Source organism: Lissotriton helveticus, chromosome 6, assembly GCF_964261635.1.
Source record: "Lissotriton helveticus chromosome 6, aLisHel1.1, whole genome shotgun sequence".
Lineage (NCBI taxonomy): Eukaryota > Metazoa > Chordata > Amphibia > Caudata > Salamandridae > Lissotriton > Lissotriton helveticus.
Window position 1 is genome coordinate 1,419,152,980 of NC_136067.1, and position 26,567 is coordinate 1,419,179,546.

At 42.9% G+C, this 26,567-nt stretch overlaps 1 protein-coding gene across 2 annotated transcripts in view; it reads left to right on the forward strand.

Moving 5' to 3' along the window:
• Positions 1 to 26,567, forward strand: part of ADGB (androglobin) — a 1,448,570-nt gene that overhangs the window by 67,997 nt on the left and 1,354,006 nt on the right. For both annotated transcript variants that reach the window (XM_078649209.1, XM_078649210.1), the window contains exon 2: positions 11,535 to 11,697. In XM_078649209.1, the coding sequence (XP_078505335.1) occupies positions 11,535 to 11,697 (163 nt within the window). The remainder of the gene's footprint in view (positions 1 to 11,534; positions 11,698 to 26,567) is intronic.

Below are 26,567 nucleotides of genomic sequence, written 5' to 3' on the forward strand. Positions count from 1 at the left end.
TCAAATACACATGTGTTCTTCTTAACTCTATGTTCTGGTTTCTAAGAAATATATAACGACCGACTGTTCATGAGTTCCACGTATCCTGAGGTACTATAAGTTCATATTCTGGATTGTCTAAACATTGAGAGTTTGTTATATCCAATGTGACACTGTACCTAGCTTGCTAAGGAGTTTTTGATTACTAACGTGAGTTTTGGGACACCCTAATTCGCCGAGGTTCCAATCCTCTGTCCACAGTTCTGTGTGAGAACAGAAACCCTGCGACAGGGGCACCCCCGACCCTTGCTGGAGCTTCATCACACTTGCGATACAACTCCAGCAATGCACCACCTTTACGGCACAGATACATCACGCATCTGTGCTGTTTTTGCCCCATGATGCGCCGCATTGTAAATGCAGCACACCATAGGTGACGGAACAGCGGCACAGAATGACTAACACATCCCTGGTGATGCGCCAGTCATCATAAATGTATCCCTATGCTTCTTATCTTGTTAGAGATGAACCGCCATATGTATCATCAAAGTTTTTTGCATTTCCTAAATAGCGAACTTTAAGGAATAAATAGCGATTCTTTACCATTCCTAGTTTGCGATTAGCTATTTGCTAATTACAAATTACCCATTCATTTCCTTCATTTCCATAGGGCGGTTGGACTCACTTTTAGCTCGAACGGCTGAATGGATTTCCACGAAACTTGGCAAAATTGTAGGGACTGGTAGCCCGATGTGCCTTTGCTATGTCTCAAGATATATGCTCCAGTGGTTTTTACGAAAATTAACTTTGAAAAATATATATTGGGCTACATTGGCCTATATATATGTTGGAGCCCAAATGTAGCCCAATGTAGCCCAATGAAGCCCAATGTAGCCCAATGTAGCCCAAAGATGGCCGCCAGACACACAAAAAAACAAATGTAGCCCAAATATCAGCCAGATGTAGCCCAACTATAGCCCAGTGACAGAATGACCAATCAGCTTCGCAAACCTCCGTTACGCGAAGCGGAGCGCTGTTACAGATATATATCTTTTTTTGAACGTTAATTTCTCAAAATCCACTGGAGCACATATATTGAGACCTAGCAAAGGCACATCGGGCTACCAGTCCCTAATATTTTGCCAAGTTTCGTGCAAATCCATTCAGCCGTTCGATTATTATTATTATTTTTTTTTTTTGCCCCGCGGGGCCCTTTTAAAACCTCCACATCAAACCTAGGGGGTCAGCGAGGATCTACTATGCCCCCTTATAGTTATTTCCCCCTTTGTTTTGACCTCCTCTTGTCTCTCGATCCTACCGAGAGACAAGATGGCGGCCGCTACGGACTTTTTGGAATGTTGACAGACGCCGGAGAACCAATCAGCTTCGCTTCACAAAGCTCCGTTGCGTGTAAAGTACGCGAACCGGAGCGCTGCCTGGTCCGCTGTTACAGATATATATCTTTTTTTAAACGTTAATTTCTCAAAATCCACTGGAGCACATATATTGAGACCTACAAAAGGCTCATCGGGCTACCAGTCCCTACAATTTTGCCAAGTTTCGTGCAAATCCATTCAGCCGTTCGGGCTAAAAGTGAGGCCAACCGCCCTATGGAAAACTCAATGTTAAAAACACGTTTTGGGACCCCCCTTTTTTCTCGGCCCCCCCTTGACGAACCCCCCCCAAATTTTCAAGGGCTGCTCAGAAACAAAATGTGCCATTTTCCTGAAAATTTCAGCCAATTCCGTCCACAAACGCCAAAGTTATTAGACATAGAATTTTCAAAAAACCCATAGAGAAAAAATCCTAACTATATATACCTACTGGCGACCGCCAGTAGGTAATATATATATATATATATATATATACATATATATATATATATATATATATATATATATATATATATATATATATTACCTACTGGCAGTCGCCAGTAGGTAGTTATAGTTCGGACCTAGTTTCCATAGGAAATCCACAACATTCTATTTGGAATAACTTTGGCGCCAGTGGACGAATCTTCACGAATTTCTCCAAGAAAATGGCCTGCTCGGTTCCGCTACTTTCCTGAAAGTTTGGGGGTGATTCGTCAAGTGGGGGCCGGGAAAAAAGAGGGGTCCCAAAGCGTGTTTTCCCTATGCAATTTTCCCTAGGGACCTTTAGCCAGGACTACAGCCCGAACGGCTGAACCGAATTACACCAAATTTGGCAAAGAGGTAGAGTTCGGTTCGCAGATTGTGCTTTTTGTTAAATGGTGTAAATCCGTTCAGTAGTTTCTGAGAAAATTACAAGTAAAATCATAGCGATATCTAGAGACGGAGTTCTACACACGGATGGAAATCCGTACAATTACGAGCACAAGCTGCATGCTGATTGGTTGTCAACTGTCTGTCAACACTCGAAACCAGGCAGTGTTTGCAGCCATCTTGTTTGTCGCTAGAACCGAGTCACAAGAAAACAGTAAAACAATGTTGAGAAATAAGGAAAGGGTGCAGGGTAGAAACATCCTGACCCTCTAGGCTTGCTCAGGGGGTCGTACATGGATTTTTAGGGTCAATTTTTATTTTTTTTAAAATAAAAAATCGCGGCGTACGCGTAAAAATTTCCGTTTTTTTGCGGCATCAGTTGTACTCTCTGCGCATGCGCAGCCTTGTTTGCAAGCGCACGTTTTTTTCTTTTTCTTCAAGTTCGTCAAGCAAATCTCTCCTCATTTCAGGTATTAAATTTGCCGCTTTCTTTTCCCGGGTTGGGTGTGTCATCCGCTGCTATACTTTTGCAATATATTAATAAACATATTGTATCTATGTTTATTTGAAATGTAGTGTCGCGGCGCCAAATGTTGATTACATACTCCGGACAGCGCCATTTTAGTAGTTTTCCTCTGTTATTTTTATTATACCTGTTACATTTTTATTTTACCCTCTGCATATTTTCTCTGTGATCGATGAGATTTCCTGCCACAGACACCACAGTGTTTGTCCTTGGCCTCTGATCTTATCAGACTTGGTTACACGTATACCTAGAAACTAATTTGAAGGACGTACTCTCTACGCATGCGCAGCCTTGTTTCCAAGTGCACTTTTTTTTTTTTTTCTTCAAGTTCGCCAAGCAAACCTCTCCTCATTTAAGGTATTAAATTTGCCGCTTTCTTTTCCCGGGTCGTGTGTGTCATCCGCTGCTATACTTTTGTAATATATTAATAAACATATTGTATTTATATTTATTTGAAACGTAGTGTCGAGGCGCCAAATGTTGATTACACACTCCGTCCACCGCCATTTTAGTACTTTTCTTCTGTTATTTTTATTATACCTGTTACTTTCATTTTACCTTCCGCATATTTTCTCTGTGATCGATGAGATTTCCTGCCACAAACACCACAGTGTTTGTCCTTGGCCTCCGATATTATCAGACTTGGTTACACGTATATCTAGAAACTAATTTGAAGGACGTAAGCCACAGCCATTACAACGTGTGCTCGTCAACACAAAGACATTATTAAGATTATTATGCGTTTATCATGCGTGGTAAATGCATACTAGTTGTAAAAGCATGTGTGGTAATGCCATATGCATGCTAATGGCTTCGTGGTGACGATCAGGCGTTGTAATGGCTGTATCCCCCCAGGACACTGCAGAAACCGGGTCTGGGCGTGGTGGACCCCAGGGCACCAGGCGGAGGGCCACGCAGCCCCTCTCATACAATATAGAAGTGTTATTGTTTCTGTGGTTAGAGGGGCGTGATTGAGGCCCACACACTTAATTTTGTAGGGGGGTAGGCATTGCATGGGGAAATGTCACAAGAGGTTTGTAAATGTGGTACACATTGTTTCGTATTGGTTTGATTTCTTTACCATGTTGTAGTGTATCCAGAGAAAATATAACTCAGTACTTTTCAATCCTAGTCTTGAACATCTTACTATAGTACTTCAACATTATAAATATTTTTATTGTAGATCGTCACCCCCCCACAAAGAAAAAGTAGTATGTATTTTTTTTATTAAGTTTTATTAAAAGAATAACTGTAAACGAATCTTAATGATAACTATATAATAAACAACTAGAAAAATAACTTTAAAAAAACAATAGTATAAACAAATTGTGACGTACGATTGGTAATCTGCAAAACAAAAAAGAAAATTAGAGTTTAGAATTATGTAGATGTGACTAAATGAGCTGAAGCATTACAAGTCAAGGTAACACTACGGTTTTACGTGTGCAGTGTGCCTGGTACATTTCAGTTTGGTTATAGTGCCGCGTTCAAGTGGTGTCTATATGGAAGTGTCTACTGAGTTAGTGACACAAAAGTGGCAGAACGGGATTGTAAATATGCCGATTTATTTCTAATGCATTGCAATGAAGGCATCGTATATCTAGGCCTCTGTGCTTACCGTTGTATAAAGACTGTGGCCAAACAGTGCGGCCAGTGGAATTCACAACTTCAGTTCAGGTGTTGCTCTACAAGTCAAAGGAGACAGCAGTGTCTATAAGTTTAAAAGAGAAAGAGAAATGATGTCACAGAGAGTGGACATTAAAACGTGAGAGAGACACACACGACAGGGGAGGGGTACGTGAAGCCAGAGGCGCAATCACAGTCAAATATATCGGGGGTGGGGGGGCTACAAAAAATTTGGGGTGGGGGCTTAAGTTCAAGCAAGAGTGGAGCTGCAGGGGCTGTAAGTGGGTGGGGGGGATATCAAAGCCTCATTAACAAGCAAAATGTGTTTGAAAGACCTGTGATGTACTCGGGTGCGACTGTGTGTGGGCCCAGGAAGCTATGTCATCCTAGCTGAAGCCCCGTTAGCCCGATGTTTTTTCTGCGCTTGCTGCGTACTACAGATTCTCTCCTTTGACAGATAAGTTGTTGTTGTTTCAGAAACAAGCTTCTATTGCCGTCGTCCGTGTTACATAATCCATCATGAAGCTGGACATCTAAAAGATATTAAAAGAAAGATGTTATGATTGGTAATTGTTACAATATTAATTTGGAGTTAGATAATATTGCGCTTTTATAGACATTCGCAGGGCCGGACTGGCTACCGGGCATTTTGACATTCTGCAGAGCTGGGGGCTGATTTCGTTGATGGGGACCTGCGTGTGCAAAACAAAATTCGTTTTGCATTGTTGATTTCGAAGCACACTCAGGTTTCCACTTCCGAAATTAGCCCCCACCGCAGTGACATTAGCCCTCAGCTCTGCAGAATGTCAAAATGCCCGGTAGCCAGTCCGGCTCTGAGACGTTGATTGTCACATTTCAACTAACTGTATTGTGAATATATTCCAGACATTTCAGCGATTAGAAAAACGTTATTGCTATTAGGAAAAAAAAATTTAAACATGTAAATTAATAGATTATGTAGGAGTACGTTCGTCTAAAATACTAAGTCGCAATTTTGTATGTTGTCAGCTACAACCCTTTGACTCCTTCCGATGCATACTCAAGCCTCACTGCTCACCTTTCATGGAAAAGAGACCTTCTTCATGATGTAGTCCCGATGTCCAACAAAGAAGTCTCATATATGGTGCTGAGTCTTGATATCTGTACGGATAACGACATACTCGTGCTCCCATCATCATCGCAAGTTTTTCACCCGCTCAATGCTTTGGGCACCACTAACTCAGTGACCAAAGAGGCCACGCATGTGGTAGTGGGTCCCTTGTTCGGTGGTTTGGGAACAACTCTAAAATGGCGTACAACATGTGCGCTCCGTGTTTTTTATACATAGGGTCACGTGTGTAGTGACGAATACGCTGAATGGGTGTGGTGTGGGTGTATACCAGCCATGAGGGAGTGTGTGTGTCGATCTGACAACTAGACCTGCAACTAAGAAATAACTACAATGGAAATTTGGGCCTTGTACTGTTGTTGTGTTTTACTGATAGCGTAAGAGTGGCTTTCTTTTTTCTATGTGACATTACAATACAGTCACTATGTATGTAGCCTATTTTGTAACGCATTTTATTCTATAATGCGTTTCAAAAACTAGTTGTGGTAGGGGGCTTTTAAAATAAACTGCGAAGTGTGCTTACGAGTTTGTTGAGTGTAGAAGTCTTTTTTCTTTTCTATTTTCTATTCTATTATAATTGTGCTGACTTTTATCCTTTAGCGTGCAGTACTATATTATTTTATAAAATGTATAACTATTGAAATCATCTTTGAAGGTAGGATGTAAGCATGTAAGCTGGTGTCTGTGACGAAAAGCAATGCCGGCTCCCGCAGGAAGTGGGGAGCCGGCTGGGACCGTGGAGGCCTTAGGGCTCTTCCCACGGTCCGCAACGTTACATTTGAGTTCCCGGGGGATGGGGTTCTTCGGGGATTATGAAAAATTAGTGATAAAGGCTATTTTGTTTATGTTAGATTTATCGTACCCGTACCAAGCACGTATGGACGACGTACCGTGCGAAGATTGGAAGTTGTCCCATAAGCGTACTGAAGGAAGAAAAATAATTTACTATTACCTATTTTTATTTAGAAATTAATTATAAACAAAAACATGAATTATTACATAAATGAAATATTTTTTTTATTTCCTACCCTATAACACAGCACAATTCACAACACACATCTACATTTAAAAAAATGTACCTCCATAATCAACATAATTACCTATCAATTAAAGAAATATTAATTAAAAAACAAAGTAAAACAGATACAAATTAATATACTCCCCAAACGTTACCCCTATAAAACCAAAACTTGCACATAAAAAAAACAATTACCCTTATTAATTATCAATTGATGAATTATTATTAATGATCAACTAATTATTATTTAATTAAACATAAATTACTTTCCACCCTCTCACCCTATAAATCCCATAACCCACACCTAAAAATATTTACACAATTTCCATAATTAATTTTAAAATAACAAATTACTATCAATTAACAACTGCTTATTAATTAATTACAAATACATTACTTCCCACCCTTTACCACTATAAACCCCACAACTCACATCTAAAATTAATTACACAATTTAAAATGAATAATTAGCATTCATTAACAAATAATTATTAATTATTTATAATAAATTGCTTTCCACCTTTTACCTCTATAAATCCCACAACCCGCTCCTAAAAAAATGACACAATTAGCATAATTAATTGCCAATTAACCAATTCATAACAATGAACAACCAATTAATAATTGCTTAATATTAAATTACTTTCTACAATTAGCCAGATAAAATCTAAATTAAATAAATATTAATCCATTTAAAAAATCATTAATTTATGATAATTAAATCACTTCCCACCCTTTACCCCTAATTAATTACCAATTACTTAATTCATATTAATTAACAACCAATTAATAGAAAATTACTTCCCACAATTAACACTATAACATTTAAATGAAATAAATATTATTAAATAAAAAATAATTATTAATTTATTATAATTAGATTATTTCTCACCTTATTCCCCTATAAACCACTACAGAATTAAAAAACACTAAATTTAAATAAAACAAAATTGATAACTACTGAAAATGTAACACTTATATTAAAAAACAAAAACAATACTTATACAAAAAAATAGATCACATACGTTTAAAATACATACTTAAATACATAACACTAATTAAAAAATCGATAGTTAAAACAACTATATTTTTGCAAACAATATTAATGACTTGGATATTGTTAAAACGATATTTCTTGCCTTAAATTCGATATTCTTGACCACGATATTTTTGCTGTCGATATTTCTGTATCGCGATATTTCCAACTCAATATTTGTGTAAGTTGGCATTTCCAACTGGATATTCTGTCTGCATAACCAATATGCTGCCTGTTGGGAGCGCTAATTGTAGTTCCTTTGGAGGGTCCCAGGCCGGCAATGCTAACGGCAGCCATTTTGGAATCAATAATGTCAAGGCATGAGACCAGAGGATAAGGTACAGTATTAATCATTGAACACAGCTTCTCTAAAAAATTCTGCAGGTGGCTAGCCAAAAGGTAATTGATAGAATTAATAATGCAGGACTTGTCTTCCTGTATAAGTAGGGGTAAAACCGGGTCTCCTGGGCTTGGTAATGAACCAGTCACAGGCTCAATCTCAAACGCTTGTAAAGTCTCGTTTGGAGATAGGAACGGGCTAGCCATCTGTTTATGTGCCTTGCCACATTTAGATCTTTTTAGCAGTGTGGTATGCCCAAAGTTATTGTAGCAATAATAGAGGTAGCTGCAACAATGGTTATAGGCGGAGTGTTGTCACAATTCATTGTCCTTGAATAATAGGAGAAATGGCACCGTTTGGGGATAGAGCTGTAGATGTATCCGAAAGGTGGCATGGGGGTAGACCAAGTAACCTCCCGTGGTTGCCATCTAGGCTCATGGAGAGCCTCCGTTCTGTTTGAGCGATTGGGTTACTGATAGCACTAACGGCCCGTTCTGGCATCCGATCAATCAATGTAGGTTATACCAGCGGAGATGAGACAACAACGCAGTTGCCTGATTTTTTCCATACCCATGATCAAGGCAGGTGACCTGTATACTAAGGGCCTGAGTAAACAACGGCAAGCCTACACAAACAAGAGTCCTAAAGCAATGTAGAAGCCACTATTTAAAATTATAAAATGTAAACCGTACCTTTCAGATGTTAAATCAATTTCCAGAAGTAGCTTACTGCCTCTGCCAACCTCAGTTCAAATTGGAGGCTTGACAGTAAAGGCCTCAGAGAGTGGGCCCAGCCCAGCTTCAAACCGCCCTGTACAGCCACAGACAGACGCAGACGGGCCCGCACTTGGCTTCACGGTTGTGCCCCATGAAGCAGGAGCCCCAGGCCAAAGGAATATGCACCTCTGGGTGCGTTGTGAATGGCGTGTGCAGGCGCTGCCACGAAGGTCTCTGGGGCCTGTGCTCCTGCCCCCACCAGCACAGTCAAGACGGGTGTCCTGCGAAGTGGGAGCCTCAGGCAAAAGGAAGACGTGCCACTGGGCACGGGATAAATGGCATGAGTGGCAGTTGCCGCAAGTGTCTCTGGGGCCTCTGGTCCTGCCCCCACCAGCGCAGTCAAAACAGGCGTCCTGCAAAGCGGGATCCCGAGTAAAAGGAATACGTGCCTCCGGGTGTGAGATAAATTAAGTGAGCGGCAGCTGGCGCGAGCGTCTCTGGGGCCTGTGGTCCTGCCCCCACCCCCCTACAATTGCTTTTAGCTAGAGTATGATTTTATTTTTCATCAGTAAAATGCATTTATTTTTTAAAAACAAAGCTAACAACTCCTCCTCTGATGATTCACTAGAATCATCACATCTTGCACTTTTAATAGGTTTGACAAAACACAAGTCATCAGTTTTGAATTTTTGCATCTGGATTCTACTAGTTCTCACAATTTACTTTAAACTTAACTATGGAGTTCCTCCAGTTTGGCATTGCTCTTTTTCCTTTTTCTTAAGCTTGTTGCTGACATATTCTATGTTTCACCCTTTGATGAAATGTATCCAGAACCTGTGATAAAAAGAACACACACTACTCCAGTTAACAGTATTAATATGGTAGTTAGGATTAGCTTGAGAAATCCTCCTCCTGCATTTTCAAACCACATACCTACTTTTAGAAAACCCTCTTCTTAAGGAACTAGCCAGAGAAGCTATTTTCTTCATCGCTGGATAATTATAGTTAGGCTGTGTTTCAAAAGGAAATGCCTTTTTATGTTGCTAAGAACTTTGCTGCAGTTTGCCGAATCTTAACACATTTTTTTTTTAAAGTGCTACTTTTTGATTAGTTTGCGCATGGAAAGTTTCAGGGTGATCCGTCAAGCAGTCTCTGAGAATAAAGGGTGTCTCAAAACCCGATTTCCCTATTCATTTTTTTCATAGGAACTTTAGACACTTCTACAGTTGAAACTGTTGAACTGCTTTACACCAGATCTGGCAGAAAGCTAGATCTTGGTTCAGAAAGAGTGCTTTTTTGTGTTTAGATGTAAATCCATTCAGTTGTTTTGAAACTAAAACAAAATGTATATAATCCGCTAAGGATCCGGGGAGCTGACAGATCTCGTCCTGAGATTTGATTGGCTGCCACCACGTCAACCAGGAAGTGATGGCAGCCATCTTCGGTCTCAGGACTCAGTTCAAAGTTGAAAGAATTAAACGCTAAAAAACCAGGGGAATTGCGAATTCATGGCCAGAGCCTGGGGGAGGCACAGCATATAATTTAGGGGGAGGGGATAGATAGCCCCCCTCCTCAATCCTCCAAGAGGCCCCGTGACCTCATTCCCTGGTGCTGACATGTTACTGAAGGAGAGGGGGCCGTCCCCCTCCTTGAGCAAGCAAGGCCTCAGAGACCCAACCCCACGGAGCCTTTTAACAAATGAATGGGCCCCCCTCCCAAGCCTAAAAAGGCTCCCGGGGCCCCATCCCCCTGGGCCAATAATTTAAGAAAGGGGATGGGGCCATGTGACCCCCTCCCTGCGGCAGCAACAAAGGAGATGGGGGTCACGAGGCCCACCCTCACTCAGCCATACAATGGCCCGAGGACCCTATCCTCCATGGCCGGCTCAGTGACGGTGTCCTGGAGTTCCCAATCCCCAGGACACTGTCTATTTTCCTGCCTGTGCAGTGTTTTCCCATCGGGCGGGAGCACCATTGTGCTCCTGCCCGGTGGGAGAACAAAACATTTTCCTGCCTGTTTTCTCAGGAAGGAAAATGGTTTGAATGGCTCTAACCACGCGGGAGAAAAATAAAAATAGTCCTGCAGGGTTGTAGCAATGCCAGTTTCTGATACACCCGTGATTGGTGCTAGCACGGGGGCTGCGAGGGCCATGGGCCTCCGCCGCAGGTCCAATGAGGGACATGCAGCGCTGGAACCTGGGTGGGCACTGGAGAACCCCACTTTAAAAAAAAGGTGTCCTTGGGCTACAACCATGGCTCCCAAGAATTATAATGGTATGGGGTGCTTCAGGTGGGCACTGAGGCACCCCATAGATAAAAATAAAAAAATCCAGCACCTGCGTGGCCCCATAAAACGGGATCGCTCGGAGAGAGCCGGCGAGGATGTGGTGGCCCTGGGGTCATCCCACAGCCCCCAAAACGAATCATGGGCTGGAGTGCCCTGGGTGAGCACTACGGTACTCCATAAATTTAAAAAAGTATGCTGGCTCCTGCGCTGCCCCAAAGGGCTGCTTGCAGGGAGCCAGCAGGACTGCAGGGTCCCTGGGCTCCCCCTGCGGCCCTTGATACAAAAAAAACTAGTGGGTGTCCCGGGTGGGACCAGGACACCCTGAAAAAATATGAAAAAAACAAAACCAAAAGTGAATAATAAATGAGCAGCCGCAACTTCAATATTCTAACATGCTATAATCAAAGTGCAGATTAAATAAAAATGTATTTTGACTTGTGGACTCTCCTGTAGACATTTATTTTTACTATGAAAGGGGAAAAGCATAGCGCCTAAAATTCTCCATTTCTTTTAAAACAGAATCCGGCAGACCTTAGTATTAAAGTTACAGTGGTATTCGAGAACACCTTCAAGAGATGCACCAATCTGCTAGATCCCTTGTGGTTTGCTTTCTTTTATGCTTATTTACATTTTTCCTTTGATTTCATTTGTAGACAGCAGTCTTTGGGGTCCAGCATAGGGAATGGTGGAACCGAGCCAAAAAAAGGGAAGTTTCCAATTTGGCCAGAATGGAACGATGCAGATATCAATTTTGAAAGGTGGGATACTGGAAAGGTTGGAAAAGAAAAAGAGAAACTCGGAAAAAGTCCTGTTTTAGTAAGTAAATTGTAAATTATTTGTATTTAACGTGCTCTTTGAATATGCAACATAATGAGTGGAAAATATGTATCTTCTATGAAATATTTATATTATTGTTTATCTTTCTTTTATTTTAATGGATAGTAACACGTGCATAAGTATTTATGTGACTTAAACCACTCACCCAATGAGTTTGATCTTCTTTGAGTGAGAACTTCTGCATAACAATTATAAATTATGTACACATGTGCTTATGTTTGTTTGTGTTTACTTTTTCAAACTGGTATTTGTAGCTTACTTGCAGCTGTTAGCCTGAATATTTGATCTCCATTCACTCAGTCATGATCTCTTCATTATTTTGCTGGTTGCGACATTTTTTGTTGAATCTTTATAGTGAAGGTGCTATTGTATGTTACAGTTGAAGATAGTGCAAGACCCTTAAATGGATGTTTTACATCCATAAAAGGAATCCAAACTGATAAACTGTCATGTGTTGTCTTATTGTATTGCATTATAGCACTTGTAGAGCACTTACCGTTGGGTATAACCAGGGGCTTTGCAAATGGTAAATAAATAATATGAAAACCCCTCCATATGGGGCATTGAAGCTCATATCCACATGTGTAGCATGCTACACCTTGTGAGTGTATCAATGGAAGTATATTGTCTTTGATTTTGAACTGATGAGGGAAATGGTTCCATGTCATGCATGATAACCGCGAAAGTGCAGTTATGGGACACAGCATATGATCATGTGATGGACTAGGAAGCAAGAGTTTAATGTGCAGTCTTTTTTTAAATAGTTTTTGCTATGCAGGTCTTTTTATTGTGCTGATATTTTTATTGTGTGTTTTGATTCCATTTTCTGTGATGGCTGTGGCAGGAGGTCATCTCACTCAAGATCTTATGTATCTGGGGAGGTAATAGGTGTAGAGAAAGAGTTAAGGAAATCAGATGTTGGCTTGGATAGACAGTATTACAGTCTTCCTTTATGGTATTTCCATTAAGAGAGGTCAAGTAATGAGATTTGACAAGATGCATTGAAGTCTTGAAGTCTAATCATCCATCTTAACAATGAGATGTCAGTGCTCCCAGTACATGAATATTTGGTACCTGCAGGGTGGACTGTGCTAAAGTCCACAACTCTCTGCAAGTTCTTTCATACATTATATGTCTGCCCTATTGATGAATGAGTGATCAAGGCAGGGGAAACCCAATTTACCCTTGTAGGCTTGGGCACTAGATAGTTAAGGTCAAAGAATGCTACAAGGGACTTGATTTTGACATCAAATGTTACTCAGTTGAGAGCCGTATTAATTATCGCACTCAGGTGTATCCACAGGATATCACATTTCTTGGACAATTAGAATCAAACAAAGGAAGGAGAAAGGATACACGGAAAGAGTAAAAAATGTTTCAAACAAATTCGATATATTTCAAAATGTAGTTTCAAACGGTAAAATATGGGGAGACATATAAAGAAATCAATTCAAGCAAAAGAAGTAATGAACAGAGGTATTGGTGACATAGACACATCAGTTCAAAACTAAACATCAACTCCTATCAGTTCTAACAGACAACCAAATGAACAAATTAACAATGGTTGTGTGCTTGTGCCAACGCAACGTTGATGGAGATGATGGGATTGTCGACGTTTCGGTCTATTGTGCTTCCGATGAATAGGTACACAAAATTAAATAAGAGAACAGTTACTCTTATTTAATTTTGTGTACCTATTCATCTTTAAAAAAACGAAGTATGTTTTGTATGATGTTTTTTAACACCAACTCTTGATTAGTTTTCAATGATGTTTTCTCTAGAAAGAACTATGACCTGATGTGGCCATGCCTACAATTGTTATGACTTTATTATTCTTTCATTCTATCCTCATTGTTGAAGGTTGTGCATTAATTGGTATTGAAACACTAACTGTGATGCATTCTTATTTAAGCAATACCAGGAAGGGGTGAACAAGTTACTTACCTTCGGTAACGCTTTTTCTGGTAGATACTATATCTGCCTGTGGATTCCTCACCTTGTGAATATCCCCTTGCGTCAGCAACATTCGGAAATTCTTTTTTCGTAGCCTCGCGCCGACGTGGACTATTGACGTCATAGAGACACGACCTCGCTCGCGACTCCGCTGACGTCACCGACGCCTATAATAGGCCCACGCCGGCGTGATGACATCAGTTCCCTTTTTTCCGCGTCGTCGACGCTAACGGTTATCGGGAATCTCTGTAGCCAACGGACAGTACGGCACCTATGAACAGGTTGCGCTGGGAGGGCACCAGGTGAGACTTGGGCACATTTATCGAAAAACCCAACCTGTACAACAACTGGGTTGTCTCTCGCAGATGATGGAGCACTCTCTCTGACGACTCTGCCTTGATCAGCCAGTCGTCCAAATAAGGGAATACTGGAATCCCTGATCTCCTGAGATGCGCCGCCACCACTGCCATCACCTTGGTGAAGACTCGAGGCGCAGTAGTAAGACCAAACGGAAGGACCGCAAACTGGTAGTGCTGCGATCCCACCGTAAAACGGAAATACCTCCTGTGCGACTTCAGGATTGGGATTTTTTACTCTTTCCGTGTATCCTTTCTCCTTCCTTTGTTTGATTCTAATTGTCCAAGAAATGTGATATCCTGTAGATACACCTGAGTGCGATAATTAATACGGCTCTCAACTGAGTAACATTTGCTGTCAAAATCAAGTCCCTTGTAGCATTCTATTGATGAATGAAGGATTTCTTATTTATTTGTTTGCCGGCTTTGTAACGTGCACTACCAGGTCAATGGAGTCTCTTGGCGCTAAGCAGCTAAGGAAGAGATTTATGATGGTAAATAATAAATCTATAAATCTTTATCAAAGTTCCAGGTTTTTAATGCTTTCTTCAATTTTAAAAAGGAGGACTGGACATGTATTTCAAGGGTGATTGAGTTCCAGATGAGTGCTCCCAAAATGCAGAAAGTGGGGCCTCCACATTTCTTGTAATTAAATTGTGAGGCCAGGCTGTCAACCGTGTTTTTTGACCTTAGGTTTCAGAAAGCATGACGTAAAAAAAAAATTGCTGCTAAGAAAATAAGGGGCAGAGTTATAATATATTTTGTACATTGTACAGGATGTCTAATAATTAATTTTTTTAATGAGAAGGCAGTTCAGTTGCTCTGGGGCCTCTCCTCCGCTAAGGCAGAGGTGCGTCGCCCCATTGCTGTGCAAGCAGTAATTAACAGAAATCTAAAATTATAATAACCAGCGTTATTATCATTTTAGATTTCCGTTGCCTGGTATGGGCGGGGTTGGACTCCCAGGGCAGGACCCACGAGGAGAAGTGGTTGATCCACTCGAAAGTGCACATAACTATTTGGCCGGCTGTGAGAATTTGGCCTGGTATATAATGTCCACTAATTAAAGTGGGCACCCTGCACTAGTCCAAACAACCCTAATGGTGATTTAAAAGGTCAAAGATAACCTTAGATAGCTATCCAAGTGGTAGCTGCCTCCAGGCTTAGTCTTGAAGGAATGTTAAGCAGCTTGTTTAACCAGAATGCAACCTTATTGTATTGGTCAAATGAAAGGAGAACCACACAGTAATTATAAAAAGATGTATTTATTATTATAACACCTCTTAAATTCCTCACGTTGGGCCAGATGTAGGTGGCCAATTACCGGTCGGTAACGGCCGAATTTGGCCGTTACCGACCGGTAATTGGATTTTGAGATGTAGGGCATGCATTTACAGAATCGGTATTTTACCGAATCTGTATTTACCGATTCGGTAAAATTACCGGATCGGTAAATACAGACTCGGTAAAATACCGATTCTGTAAATGCAGATGTAGCTGGCACATGTCAGAGTGCCACAGGGCTTTAAGAATCGGTATTTTACCACCCAATCCAATTGGGTGGTAAAATACCGAATCCAGGTGTGCATGCACACCTGTGCCATGTGACACACAGACATGCCCTTAGGGCATGTCTGTGTGCCACATGGCGCACATGCCTATTTTTGGGGTGCCAGAGGGTGTCAAAGTGACACCCCCTGCACCCTTGCTAAAATCGGTATTTACCGATTCTGTAATTACAGAATCGGTATTGCCCATTGATTCCTATGGGCTGCAAGGCCCATAGGAATCAATGGGCAATACCGAATCGGTATTTACAGAATCGGTGAATACCGAATCTTAACGATTCGGTATTTACCGAATCTGAAATACCTACATCTCCCCCCCTCTATTTTACTACCTCTTAAATACCGATTCGGTATGAATCGGTATTTAAGAGGTGGTAAATTAAAATTACCTACATCTGGCCCAGTATCTGCTACACACAGATAAACACAAATCACACAATACTGTAGCACAGAAACAATCTTAAGTAGCACTAATACACAGTGGGCTCCCGGGGAAGACCAAACCATGCCTATGGGCAAAATCTCTGACTTGGATGGATTACTTTTAAGAAAGTACATTTTCATTGACGCTGAGATAGATGTAGGGATGCAAAGCATACCTGAGGAAGAGATAGTTTGACTATCTTAAATTGATGAGATCTGCATTTCTTCAGTGTAAAGGTAGGTAATAGCTTTAAGACTCTTAATAGGTTTAAATAAAGGTTAAAATTGTATATTGAATAAAAGGATGACAGAAGGACCCTAGACAGACTCCGTTTACCAAAGGGATTGCAGGGGATGTAATAAAACCCAGTTTGCTGGATTCTAATGCAAATAATCGTTTTTTTTTGCAAAGAAACCCTTGCAAAGAAAGCACCTGATTTTTTTAAATGTCAAATAGAGAGACACCTGAGTAATATCTCATAATCTATGATGTCAATGGCAGTGGAGAGATCAAGGAGAATAATTACTCCTGATCCTCCGCTGTCCATGATTGATTTGAGAATGTTGGGTGCTCAAGTGATAACTAGCTTAGTTTCATATTCTGGGCAGCAGCCATCCTGGATGAATTTTAACAGATTGCATTCTTCATTGTTTGTTTGAAGCTGCTGAGTAATTTCTTTCTTCATAACTTAGAAGCGGTATGGTGGAAATGAAATTGGCCTGAAATTAGAGGGATTGCTGGGGCTCAAGCTGACTTTATTAAGATTTGGTCCAACAATTGATTTCTTTAGGTCTTCTGGGAATGTGACTAATGCCTCCTGCAATGTAAGGCCCAGATCATTTCAGATAGCGAGCTTGACAGGTGTCTAAAGGAGACTCAGTGGTTTTGCTAGACAAGATGCACTCTATGTAGTCTTCTACTGAGATGGAAGGAATGAAAGTTGATAGACCATATGTCATTAGCCCAAAATGTATGCCACTGTCCAGAGGTCAGGATCTCTGTCTTTGTGGTTTTGATTGTTAGGTAGTTACTCATCATCTTTGCATGTAAGGCACAGAACCAGTTACTCAGTCTTGACTTGTCTTTTGGGACATCCATTTTTAGGGTTTCATTTGTGTTTAATCTGCATGGTTGTTAAATGTAAGGTTGAACAGTTTATTAGCTCCTATATAAGGCCTAGGTAGCTGTTGAATGCAATAGATGATGGATCCCTGAGAGATGCCACAATGTGGGCGTTGGGGGGATGACTTAAGATAGGTTTTTAACTCAAGCAGATAGACCCAAGCTTTTCTGAAGCCTAAGATTCTTGGTACTTAGATTAGCAGCACAAGCACTGAGAATCAGGCCCTTGGAATCAAAGAAAGGAACAAGAAGAGAAAAGCATCCCTGTACTTGATATTCTGAGCCCTGCTCATCACTCTAATTAAAAGGCATCTCACAAACATATTAAAATAGATTCGCCAGATGTGAGCAATCTAGCTATGTTTCCAAAGTTAACCTGGAGTCTATCGGACAGCTTCGCCAGGCGGTGACTTCAAAGACTGGAGAGTGAATGGACCTGAGTGAGGAAAAGTTTGAGGTAAGTAGCAGTGGCAAAATAGTTCTTGCCTAAGGAGAGCTGAATCCAGATTGTAGATCCAACATCATGTTATTTTCCTCAGTAAAATTGGAGAATTGAGTGAAAACTGCTTGTTTTAATAGTTTACCCAGGAACAAGCCATATTTAATATTGGGCTGTTTGATGGGCTGGCTGGGTCAAGGTTAATTTCTTTAGGAGCGTTTTAATATAAGAGATTTTCAAATTTGGTAGGAAAGATCCTAGTTCTAGGGACTAATTTAATATACTTCCAGCTACTTCCCCTGCACAGGTTAAAATTGTATCTTTGACAATTTTTTGTGAAGCTGGGTGGGTCTGAAGAAGGTCCTGCTTTTCTGCTTGCATTGATAATGTCATAAAATTGTTTTTCAGAAAAGACATTTATGATAATGAGGGATGGAAGACTTATTATTTCCATGTTTGCGATGGCGAGTTTGTCATGTTTAAGAGGACTGTTGATTTATCCTTAAAACTTTTAAATTTTTGGAGATCAGTTGCATGGGAATGTTGCTGCATAATACTTGAGATAAAGAATTCTACATGCCTTGGCTTTCTTTAATTGTAGAATTCTGATAGAACCTTTTGAAGTTCATTTGATGGACTGACAGCACTAATTTTGCCTTTGAAGTGTAGTTGTTATTCTGTGATTCTGATGGCCACTTTGTAGTCACTACCACTCAAACAGAGGGGGCCCTTGACATTAGATAAAGGTAGAGACTCAGGGAAAGAAACACATACTACTAGTACAGAAATTCTCTACCTGTATTTGTCAAAAAGCGCTAAAAATCGCAAATGGATAAACTCCCAGGAAGCTGACCCATATACAAAGGCATACAAATTGCTGTGTAGAGGAGAGCTTCGTGGTGGGGCTGGGGGCCTTGGAGGCTAGCTGCAGGAGCGGCCCGCGGCTGGCGCTAGTGGCTGAGGGTACCAAAGGCAGCCTTCAAGTTCAGCTGTAGTGGTGTGGAGCATTGGTGAATGGGCACGGCGGTGCTGGTGCCTGAGAGCCGCGACTCATCTGAAGTGCCTGGTGGGGCTGAATTTAACAAGGAGGGGGGCACACTGCTGAGTCGGCCACCCCTGGTCTCATTGGGACCTGTCTCTCTTTTTGTGGCCACGCTAATTGGAACTTTTCACGGCTGTGGTGGCCGCTGAGGACAGCGGAGTGGTGCAAGGACAGTGGCCTGATTATTTCAACCCCCCTCCTCCTAAGCAGTGAACGCCGGATAGGACCCAGAGGCTATGTCTGCAGCATTTGGGGTAAGATAGTACAGGAGTATGACCCATAAACCAGGTTTGGATCTGGGTTGAAGGATAAAATGAACAGACAATATCCCAACAGGTATCAATATATAGACAATTAAACATGCTTGCCAAAGGCATTACTTAGAAGGAAAAAGGAGACTCATTTTGTTTTAGAACGTGTTTATCGCATCATATATTTGAGCATACATAGGGAATACAGTTATAGCAGCACTGTATAACAGTAAATTAATAAACAACCCGAATTGCACTTGGTGCTCGGTATGTGCATGTGACATAGGTGGCGACGCAAGTGACAATTGTGGACAGCGTGAACGGCACAAGGTGTGAAAGTGTAGTAATATATACAGTGTGGATGATGAAAGCAGAGGCTCCAAAATATATTACAATCCAATCTAGTACAATTTACAGGTAACAATTCAGGTGAGCCACTGAGGGAGCTGTGCCATTTATTGCGCTGTGCTGTCTACGACGTTTCGATCCGCCTGACTTGTAATAGTCTTCAGGATCGGGTTGTGATGAATTAGGAGTGTGTAGGGGCCAAGCAGGGGTGGGATGGTGCTGGCGTGGTCAAGGATCAACGGGCGGAACAGCGTTCGAGTCGGATCTGTAGTGATTGTCAAGGGCGCCTCAATAGGGGTGCGGTAGCCCTGTCTTCACGGGAGGGGTGCGGATTGTTGCTCGGCCATAGGGTCTGCATGAATCAGCAATTGGTTCCAGGAGTGGACGGACTCTTCAATTACGGCATGTTCGACATGCCCGGAGCGCGGTCGATTAAATCAAAGAGTTCGGGTCTCAATAAATCAGAGGGGGTTCTTCCGGGAGCGGGTTTGCTGGCCGTGTGTACTTCATTGAGTTAATTTGGGGAGCAGCTTCATAGCGCCTGCCCCTGGAGAAGGCGGGGAGCTTGTTGCCTAAGGCTGCACCCTCTGGAAATCTTCAGCCTGGGCAGCACAGTGGCAATGAGCGGCAGCAATTTGGACTTGACCCCGGTCGACGTTGGAGTCCTGGGTATCGTGAGTGTGGTGATGGTGTGACACCGGGCTGGGGGCCTGGTGATAAAGAACCGGTGAAAGTTGAGACTGAAGGAGGAGGGCCAGAACTGGTGGCCTAGTAGACAAGGTTTCTGGCACCATAAATAAGTGTGCGTCCGGCTTGGCCCTGGGGGTACCCCACAATGGCAGCTCAGTTGCAATGCGTTCTAGGGCCAATAAAGGTGTACAGGGGTTGCCCAGACTACTATCGTGATTACTTGACTGAGACATTACTGGTTGCCTCTAATCATACCAGCTAAGCGCAAGAGGCCTGGGGTGGTTTAAATCTGAAAAGACTCATAGCTGCTCCACAGTGCACGTTGCAGTGGGGAAGATAAGCCAACTATGCAGTTACATACTAATAAAACTGGGAACTACACCCATGTTATCCAACCGGAAGGCCCGGTGACTGAATCAGGGGCTCAGAGAGAGGGGAAGCAGCATTGGAGGACCGAATGGCAGCAATCAATGGCTCAAGAGCAGAGATGGTGGTTTAAATTGATTCAGTGGCCATTGGCGCGAACTTGCTCTGTACCGATCTTCGGAAGGCTGCAGATAGGGTCACTGTGATTGAGGGCATGATTTCAGAGCTCCAACATGGGGTAAAGGAGTTGAAAGAGACAGTCTTTAAACTGTCTAAGGTGTCGGCGATGCTAGAGGACAGAGTGGAGGACTCGGAGGACAGATCCAGTTGAAATATTCTGCGCTTCATAGGGTTCCCTGAAAAGGTGGGAGAACTAACTTAAGACAAAATCCTAAACTTACTACCATTTTGGTATTCACAGAAAGCACTTACTCATTTTGGTATTCACAGAAGGCACTTACTCATTTCGGTATTCACAGAAGTTAGGAGTCCTAACTTTAGGACTCCTAAATGCCTTCTGTGAATACCGAAAGTCTTAAAGTTAGAATTTTTCTCAGATTAGGAGTAGTAAAGTTAGGACTCCTAACTTTAGGACCCCTAAATGCTTTCTGTGAATACCGTAAGTCTTAAAGTTAGGATTTTTCTCAGTTTAAGAGTGGTAAAGTTAGAACTCCTAACTTTAGGAGTCCTAAATGCCTTTTGTGAATATCGCAAGTCTTAAAGTTAGGATTTTTCTCAGTTTAGGAGTAGTAAAGTTAGGACTCCTAACTTTACTACTCCTAAACTGAGAAAAATCCCAACTTTAAGACTTTCAGTATTCACAGAAGGCATTTAGGAGTCCTAAAGTTAGGAGTCCCAACTTTACTACTCCTAAATTGAGAAAAATCCTAACTTTAAGACTTTTGGTATTCACAGAAGGCATTTAAGAGTCCTAAAGTTAGGACTCCTAACTTCTGTGAATACCGAAATGAGTAAGTGCCTTCTGTGAATACCAAAATGAGTAAGTGCCTTCTGTGAATACCAAAATGGTAGTAAGTTTAGGATTTTGTCTTAAGTTAGTTCTGTGAATCTAGCCCCATGTCTTCAGCCAGCCAGAACTCTTTGCAACTGCTGAGGCGCATAAAACCATGATGGAAACAGAGGTGATGCCATACACGGGTGACTAATTTACAAGACTAGGGGGTCCAGGCTTGGGCAGTGACACCACTGATGGAGGCCTAGTATGATGTCCCTGGTCTGATTGAGCAGGGTCTTTGGGCAATGGCGGGGAAGGTTAAGGGCATCAATAGTGGCACTGTATAGGGTTGCAGTTCTGTGAATTAAATGCTGTTTCAGATAACACTGTATGAGAAGGTAAGCACAAGGCATGATGGGATGTTCAAAAAATAATTAATGTATGTCCGAATCTTGAGTAACAATTGTTTGCTGGCGGGGGTGATAGTGGCCCTGCTGCCAGGGGTGAGGGGCTTGAGTTATACGGCCTCGCACTCCCTCTGTCAGAAGACTGCTAGTATATCATGAGCATTAGTTGAGAAGCAGTGGATGTGCTACACAAACTGCCATTTGCAGGGGTGGGATTGTTGCATGTGCTGGCCGAAGTGGGGGTAAGAGGAGACATCTGTATTCTTTTACAAATTGTGTTGCAGGGTATTTTAGAGTGCTCCTATGTGATTTTTGTCAGTGTATCAGAAGAACCAGAAGGTGGTGAAGGTCTTATGGACTCAAATAGGGGTCAGCAGTGGGAAGCTTGCTGATGGTACTCCGCTTAGTAATGGCGAATAATGTCATTAAAATATTGACATGGAATGTCAGAGGGCTCAGCCCAGTGGAGAAGAGAAGGAGGGTGCTTGCTTACATGAATCGCTATGGGGTAATAGCCTTCTTGCAAGAGACACATGTGTGAGGTGCATGCATACAAGCACTACGAAACAGATGGAAAGGGCACATTTACTCGACCTCCTATTCCAGTTTTGCGAGGGGTGCATTGATCTGGGTGTCTCCAGGGTTTCCATATAGTTATAAAGGACATAAGTGTGATTCGGGTGGCAGGTATGTGACTCTGTTTGGCGCCCTGGAGGGTAAAGATATCTGCCTGATCAATGTATACGCACCAAGCTCTGAATGCTTTCACTTTTATATTAACCTATAAGCGTATACCACAGAGTACCTTTCAGCCGAACTAGTACTAGCGGGAGGCTGTAACTGTGTACTGATTGGGGTGCTGGATTGTGATCCACCTAAGCTACATACAAAACCAGAGCTGATGGGGGCCCTGAGGAACACACTGATGGGACTGGGTTTAGTGGATGTATGGTGGCCTGGCACACCCAGGAGGGGGGCCTTCTCCTGTTAAACCCCAGAGGCTGTCATTGACAGTAGGAATGACTACGGTTTTGTTTGAGGGTCTTGGTGCAAAGTGCACAGGAAGTAGTGTACCTAGTGAGGTATATATCGGATCACTCTCCTGTACTGATGGAAATACAACTTGGGCAAGGGCGTCTATTCATATCGCTGTCGAAACTCTGGGCTAAGGCATTACCAAATCCGATTTTTGTAGCCATGGTCAGTGAAACCTTGATGCATTACATCAATGAGAACTGGGGAAGTGCGAGTAGTAGAGCAATGGGGCGGGAAGCCCTGAGGGTGGTACTCCTCGGGAATGCATGAAAAGTATGGGGTTAGGAAGCAATTGGAGAGCATCCTGAACAGCCAGGAGCGTAAACTGGGTGCACTCGAAAAGAGCTTCTGCAAAACCCAGACAAACTCCCAGAATGGCAGCAACATAAGTGGGTACTGCAGGTGGATTAGAGTAGATTGGACACATATGTGTATATGACCTTTGCATGCTGGGGCAGATAAAGCGGGGCCTCTGTTGGCTCTGTTGGTCAACCAAGAGGTACGTCCGACTCTGCTTTTATCTATAAAAGATGCAAGCGGGAAATTGGTGTACACGCAACAGGCCATTAACACCGTATTCGCACTTCATCTCCGAAATATTTATCAGTCATGGCCCTGGGACGTAGAGGGGTGGATGTCAGCTTCTGCAGGATGCACCAATAAACTGATTGCAAGTGGAGGATAGCGACTACCTAGAGTCGCCAATTGCTAGAGAAGAATTAATGGTGGGCATACGCAGCCTCAAAACAGTGAAGGCGCCGGGAGAGGGTGGGAAAAAGAGTTGCAGCAAAACCCAGGCAGACTCGCAGAATGGCGGCAACATAAGCGGGAACTCTTGCTGGATTGAAGTAGATTGGACAAATTTGTGTATAGAACCTTTTGACAGCAGTTGCATGCTGGGGAGATAAAGCTGGGGCTCTGCTGGCTCATTTGCTCAACAAAGTGTCTCGTCCGGTGCTCATGTTGTCTATAAAAGATGTGAGCCAGAAATTGTTGTACACGCAACAGGCCATTAACGCTGCATTTACGATTCATTTCTGAAATATTCATCAGTCACAGTCCGTGGATGTAGTGGTGGGGATGTCAGCTTCTGCGGGATGCACCAATGAACTAATTGGAAGTGGATAGGGACAACCTAGAGTCGGCAATAGGTAGAGAATAAATAGTAGCGGCCATAAGCAGCCTCAAAACAGTGAAGGTGCCGGGAGGGGAACGGGATACTGGTGGAGCTCTATTAAAGGCATGCTGGAGTATTGGTGGGCAAATTGCTGGAAGTCTATAATGAGGCCCTAGGAAGGGGAGCGACTGTTGGTCTCAATGTGGGAGACAGTGGTGGTTAGATCAGGTGGAGCCGTCAGCATACCGCCCATTATCACTGATGAATGTTGATGTAGAGATACTCAGTAGGATGCTTGTGACGTGCCTGTTAAGTCACCTTCCCTCACGGTCCACTTGCACCAGTGTGGGTTCATCCTGATACGAAACAACCTTTGTAACATCAGGCCACTGGCGCATGTGTACCACGTCTCGTATTTGGCGAAGGACGCCTATGCCCTAGCAATCCTGGAAATCGCAAAGGTGTTTGATTCGATTGACTGGAAATATTTGTGGATGGAATTCAACAAAGCAGCGCTGGGTCGTAAATATATAACCTGGGCACGACATTTGTGCGCCAAAATGGAGGCGAGAGTCAGGATGGTAGGGATGGTTTCTGAGAGGTTTGAACTGCATCGCCTCTCCCGTTCACCTTAGTGGTGCAGCTGCTGGTGGGTACACTTAGGAGGGTGATGGGACACTGGGGTAGCCAGGTGGGTGGGTCACGGATTATAATATCGATTAACGCCAATGGCCCCTTGGTAATCTTTAGCATCTTGACTACTCAGTGCCCATACTGTCACGGTTTGCTCCTCCTCGGGATCAGGGTGATGCTGAAAGGGGTCCACCTCCTAATTTCCCCACACTCTGGTTAGCAAAACACACAGAGCGTAGAGGTAATCAAGCCAGGGAAAGGGAAGGGAAGGGACTGGAACGGAAGGGATAGCTGAAAGACAAAAGGAAAGAATTAAAGCAATATATCCTGACTACTCTCGTTTCATTCTCACTAATGAATCACTACCTACCACATAAATCAGGAGGTGAGCCCTTCCTCTCTGTCTTCCAAACTTCCCAATATGGTTACTTCCTAAAGACAGACCAAATATTACTGTTTGTCCACATGCACTCAGAAGGTAATATCAAGTAGGCAGAAAACCAGGAACATACCTTATTGCCCTTCCCTTTGAAACATAAAAAAATGACACTCTCCAGTAACCCAAGCCGTCACTACTACGGAGTAAACTATTATCCACTGGAGCTGAAGGATTTAGTATTGTTTGTAGAACGATACTTGTTCATCCATAAAGCGTAAACCAAAAAGTACACAAAAGTATTCCTAGCTGGGCCCAACTAAACGGAACACAAATAGCAAAATTAAGTTTGTTATCCGGAACAAGTTCCTCCTCTTTCGAGGCTTACCAGCATGAAGAACAAAGTCCGAACGATGCAAAGCTCTCCCCTTTCCTCGCTGCAGCCGCTAGCGATGAGGGCGAGTAAGCTACCAATTATCAGTTTCTTTGTCCAACAAGGAGTGCACAGAACTCCTAACGTATCTTGATCGGTACACGTCTCAGCAATCCCTTCCTCGCTGCAGCCGCAAGCGAGAAGGGTGAACACAACGGGAGTTCAAAGTAGTTTTAGCCTCCGCTTGGCTAATTTCCAACTTGGACGCGTCACTGCTTATGACACGTTACTCCTTTTCCCGCCGCAACCGCAAGCGGGAAAGAACACAAATGCAAAGGACTTTTCGCTGGCACTTTCCCTCCGGTAACAAACTCCTCAAACTCTCAATTCCAAACAAGCAGGCTCCTCTGTACGGAACCAGTACGAGAACAAACAAGGTTCAGAATTGCAAATCACGTACAGCGCACCCCGGTGTTTGGCGGTGGGATATACTCTAAACTCCTCCTGCTCCAGTTTGCATTCTGGGAGATGTAGTCAGGTAGGAGCCCTGTGGCAGATCATGACAGTATATCCTCCCCCCTAGCGCCTCCTAGCACCAGGCTTCCCCGGATTCCGGGTATAGAACAACTTCACTGCATGAGGAGCATGCACTCCGGTACTCGGTTCCCATAAGTCATCCTCCGAAGTGTATCCCTTCCAGGAAACCAAGAACCATACCTGTCCATTCCTGAAGCGTGAATCCAGGATACTCCTCACCTCGTACTCCAGTTGACCGTCTCTCATGACAGGAGGAACCCCTCTCTGCCGACCAGCTCGAGCAGGTTTGAGCAAGCTACAATGAAAGACCGGATGGATTCTCAGCGATGCCGGCAACTTCAGTTTATACGCCACCGGGTTGATAACCCGAACGATCTCGTACGGCCCAATGAAACGTGGATGGAATATACTACGTAAACGGAAGCGAATGTTCTTGGTGGACAGCCATACTCGATCACCCACTCGATACACCGGTCCCTCCTGACGCCGCCGATCTTCCCACTTCTTGTAAGTTGTTTTTGCTCTCACCAAGTGTTTCTGTATGCGACTATGAAGTTGCAGCAGAGCTTTCATCTGGGCAGCAACAGTGGGATGATTATGCACATCACTAGGAATGGTGATGGGCAGCGTGTCCGCATTATATCCCGTGTTAGCTTTAAACGGAGATTCTCCTGTAGAACCATGCCAAGCATTGTTGTATGATAGTTCTGCTAACCACAACAACGACACCCAGGACTCCTCTGCTTCTTTGGCGTAGCATCGCAGGTATTTCTTAAGAGTTTGGTTTAACCTCTCAGTCTGACCATCAGACTGAGGATGGAAGCTGGTTGACAATGCATCCTTCATATGTAGCGCCT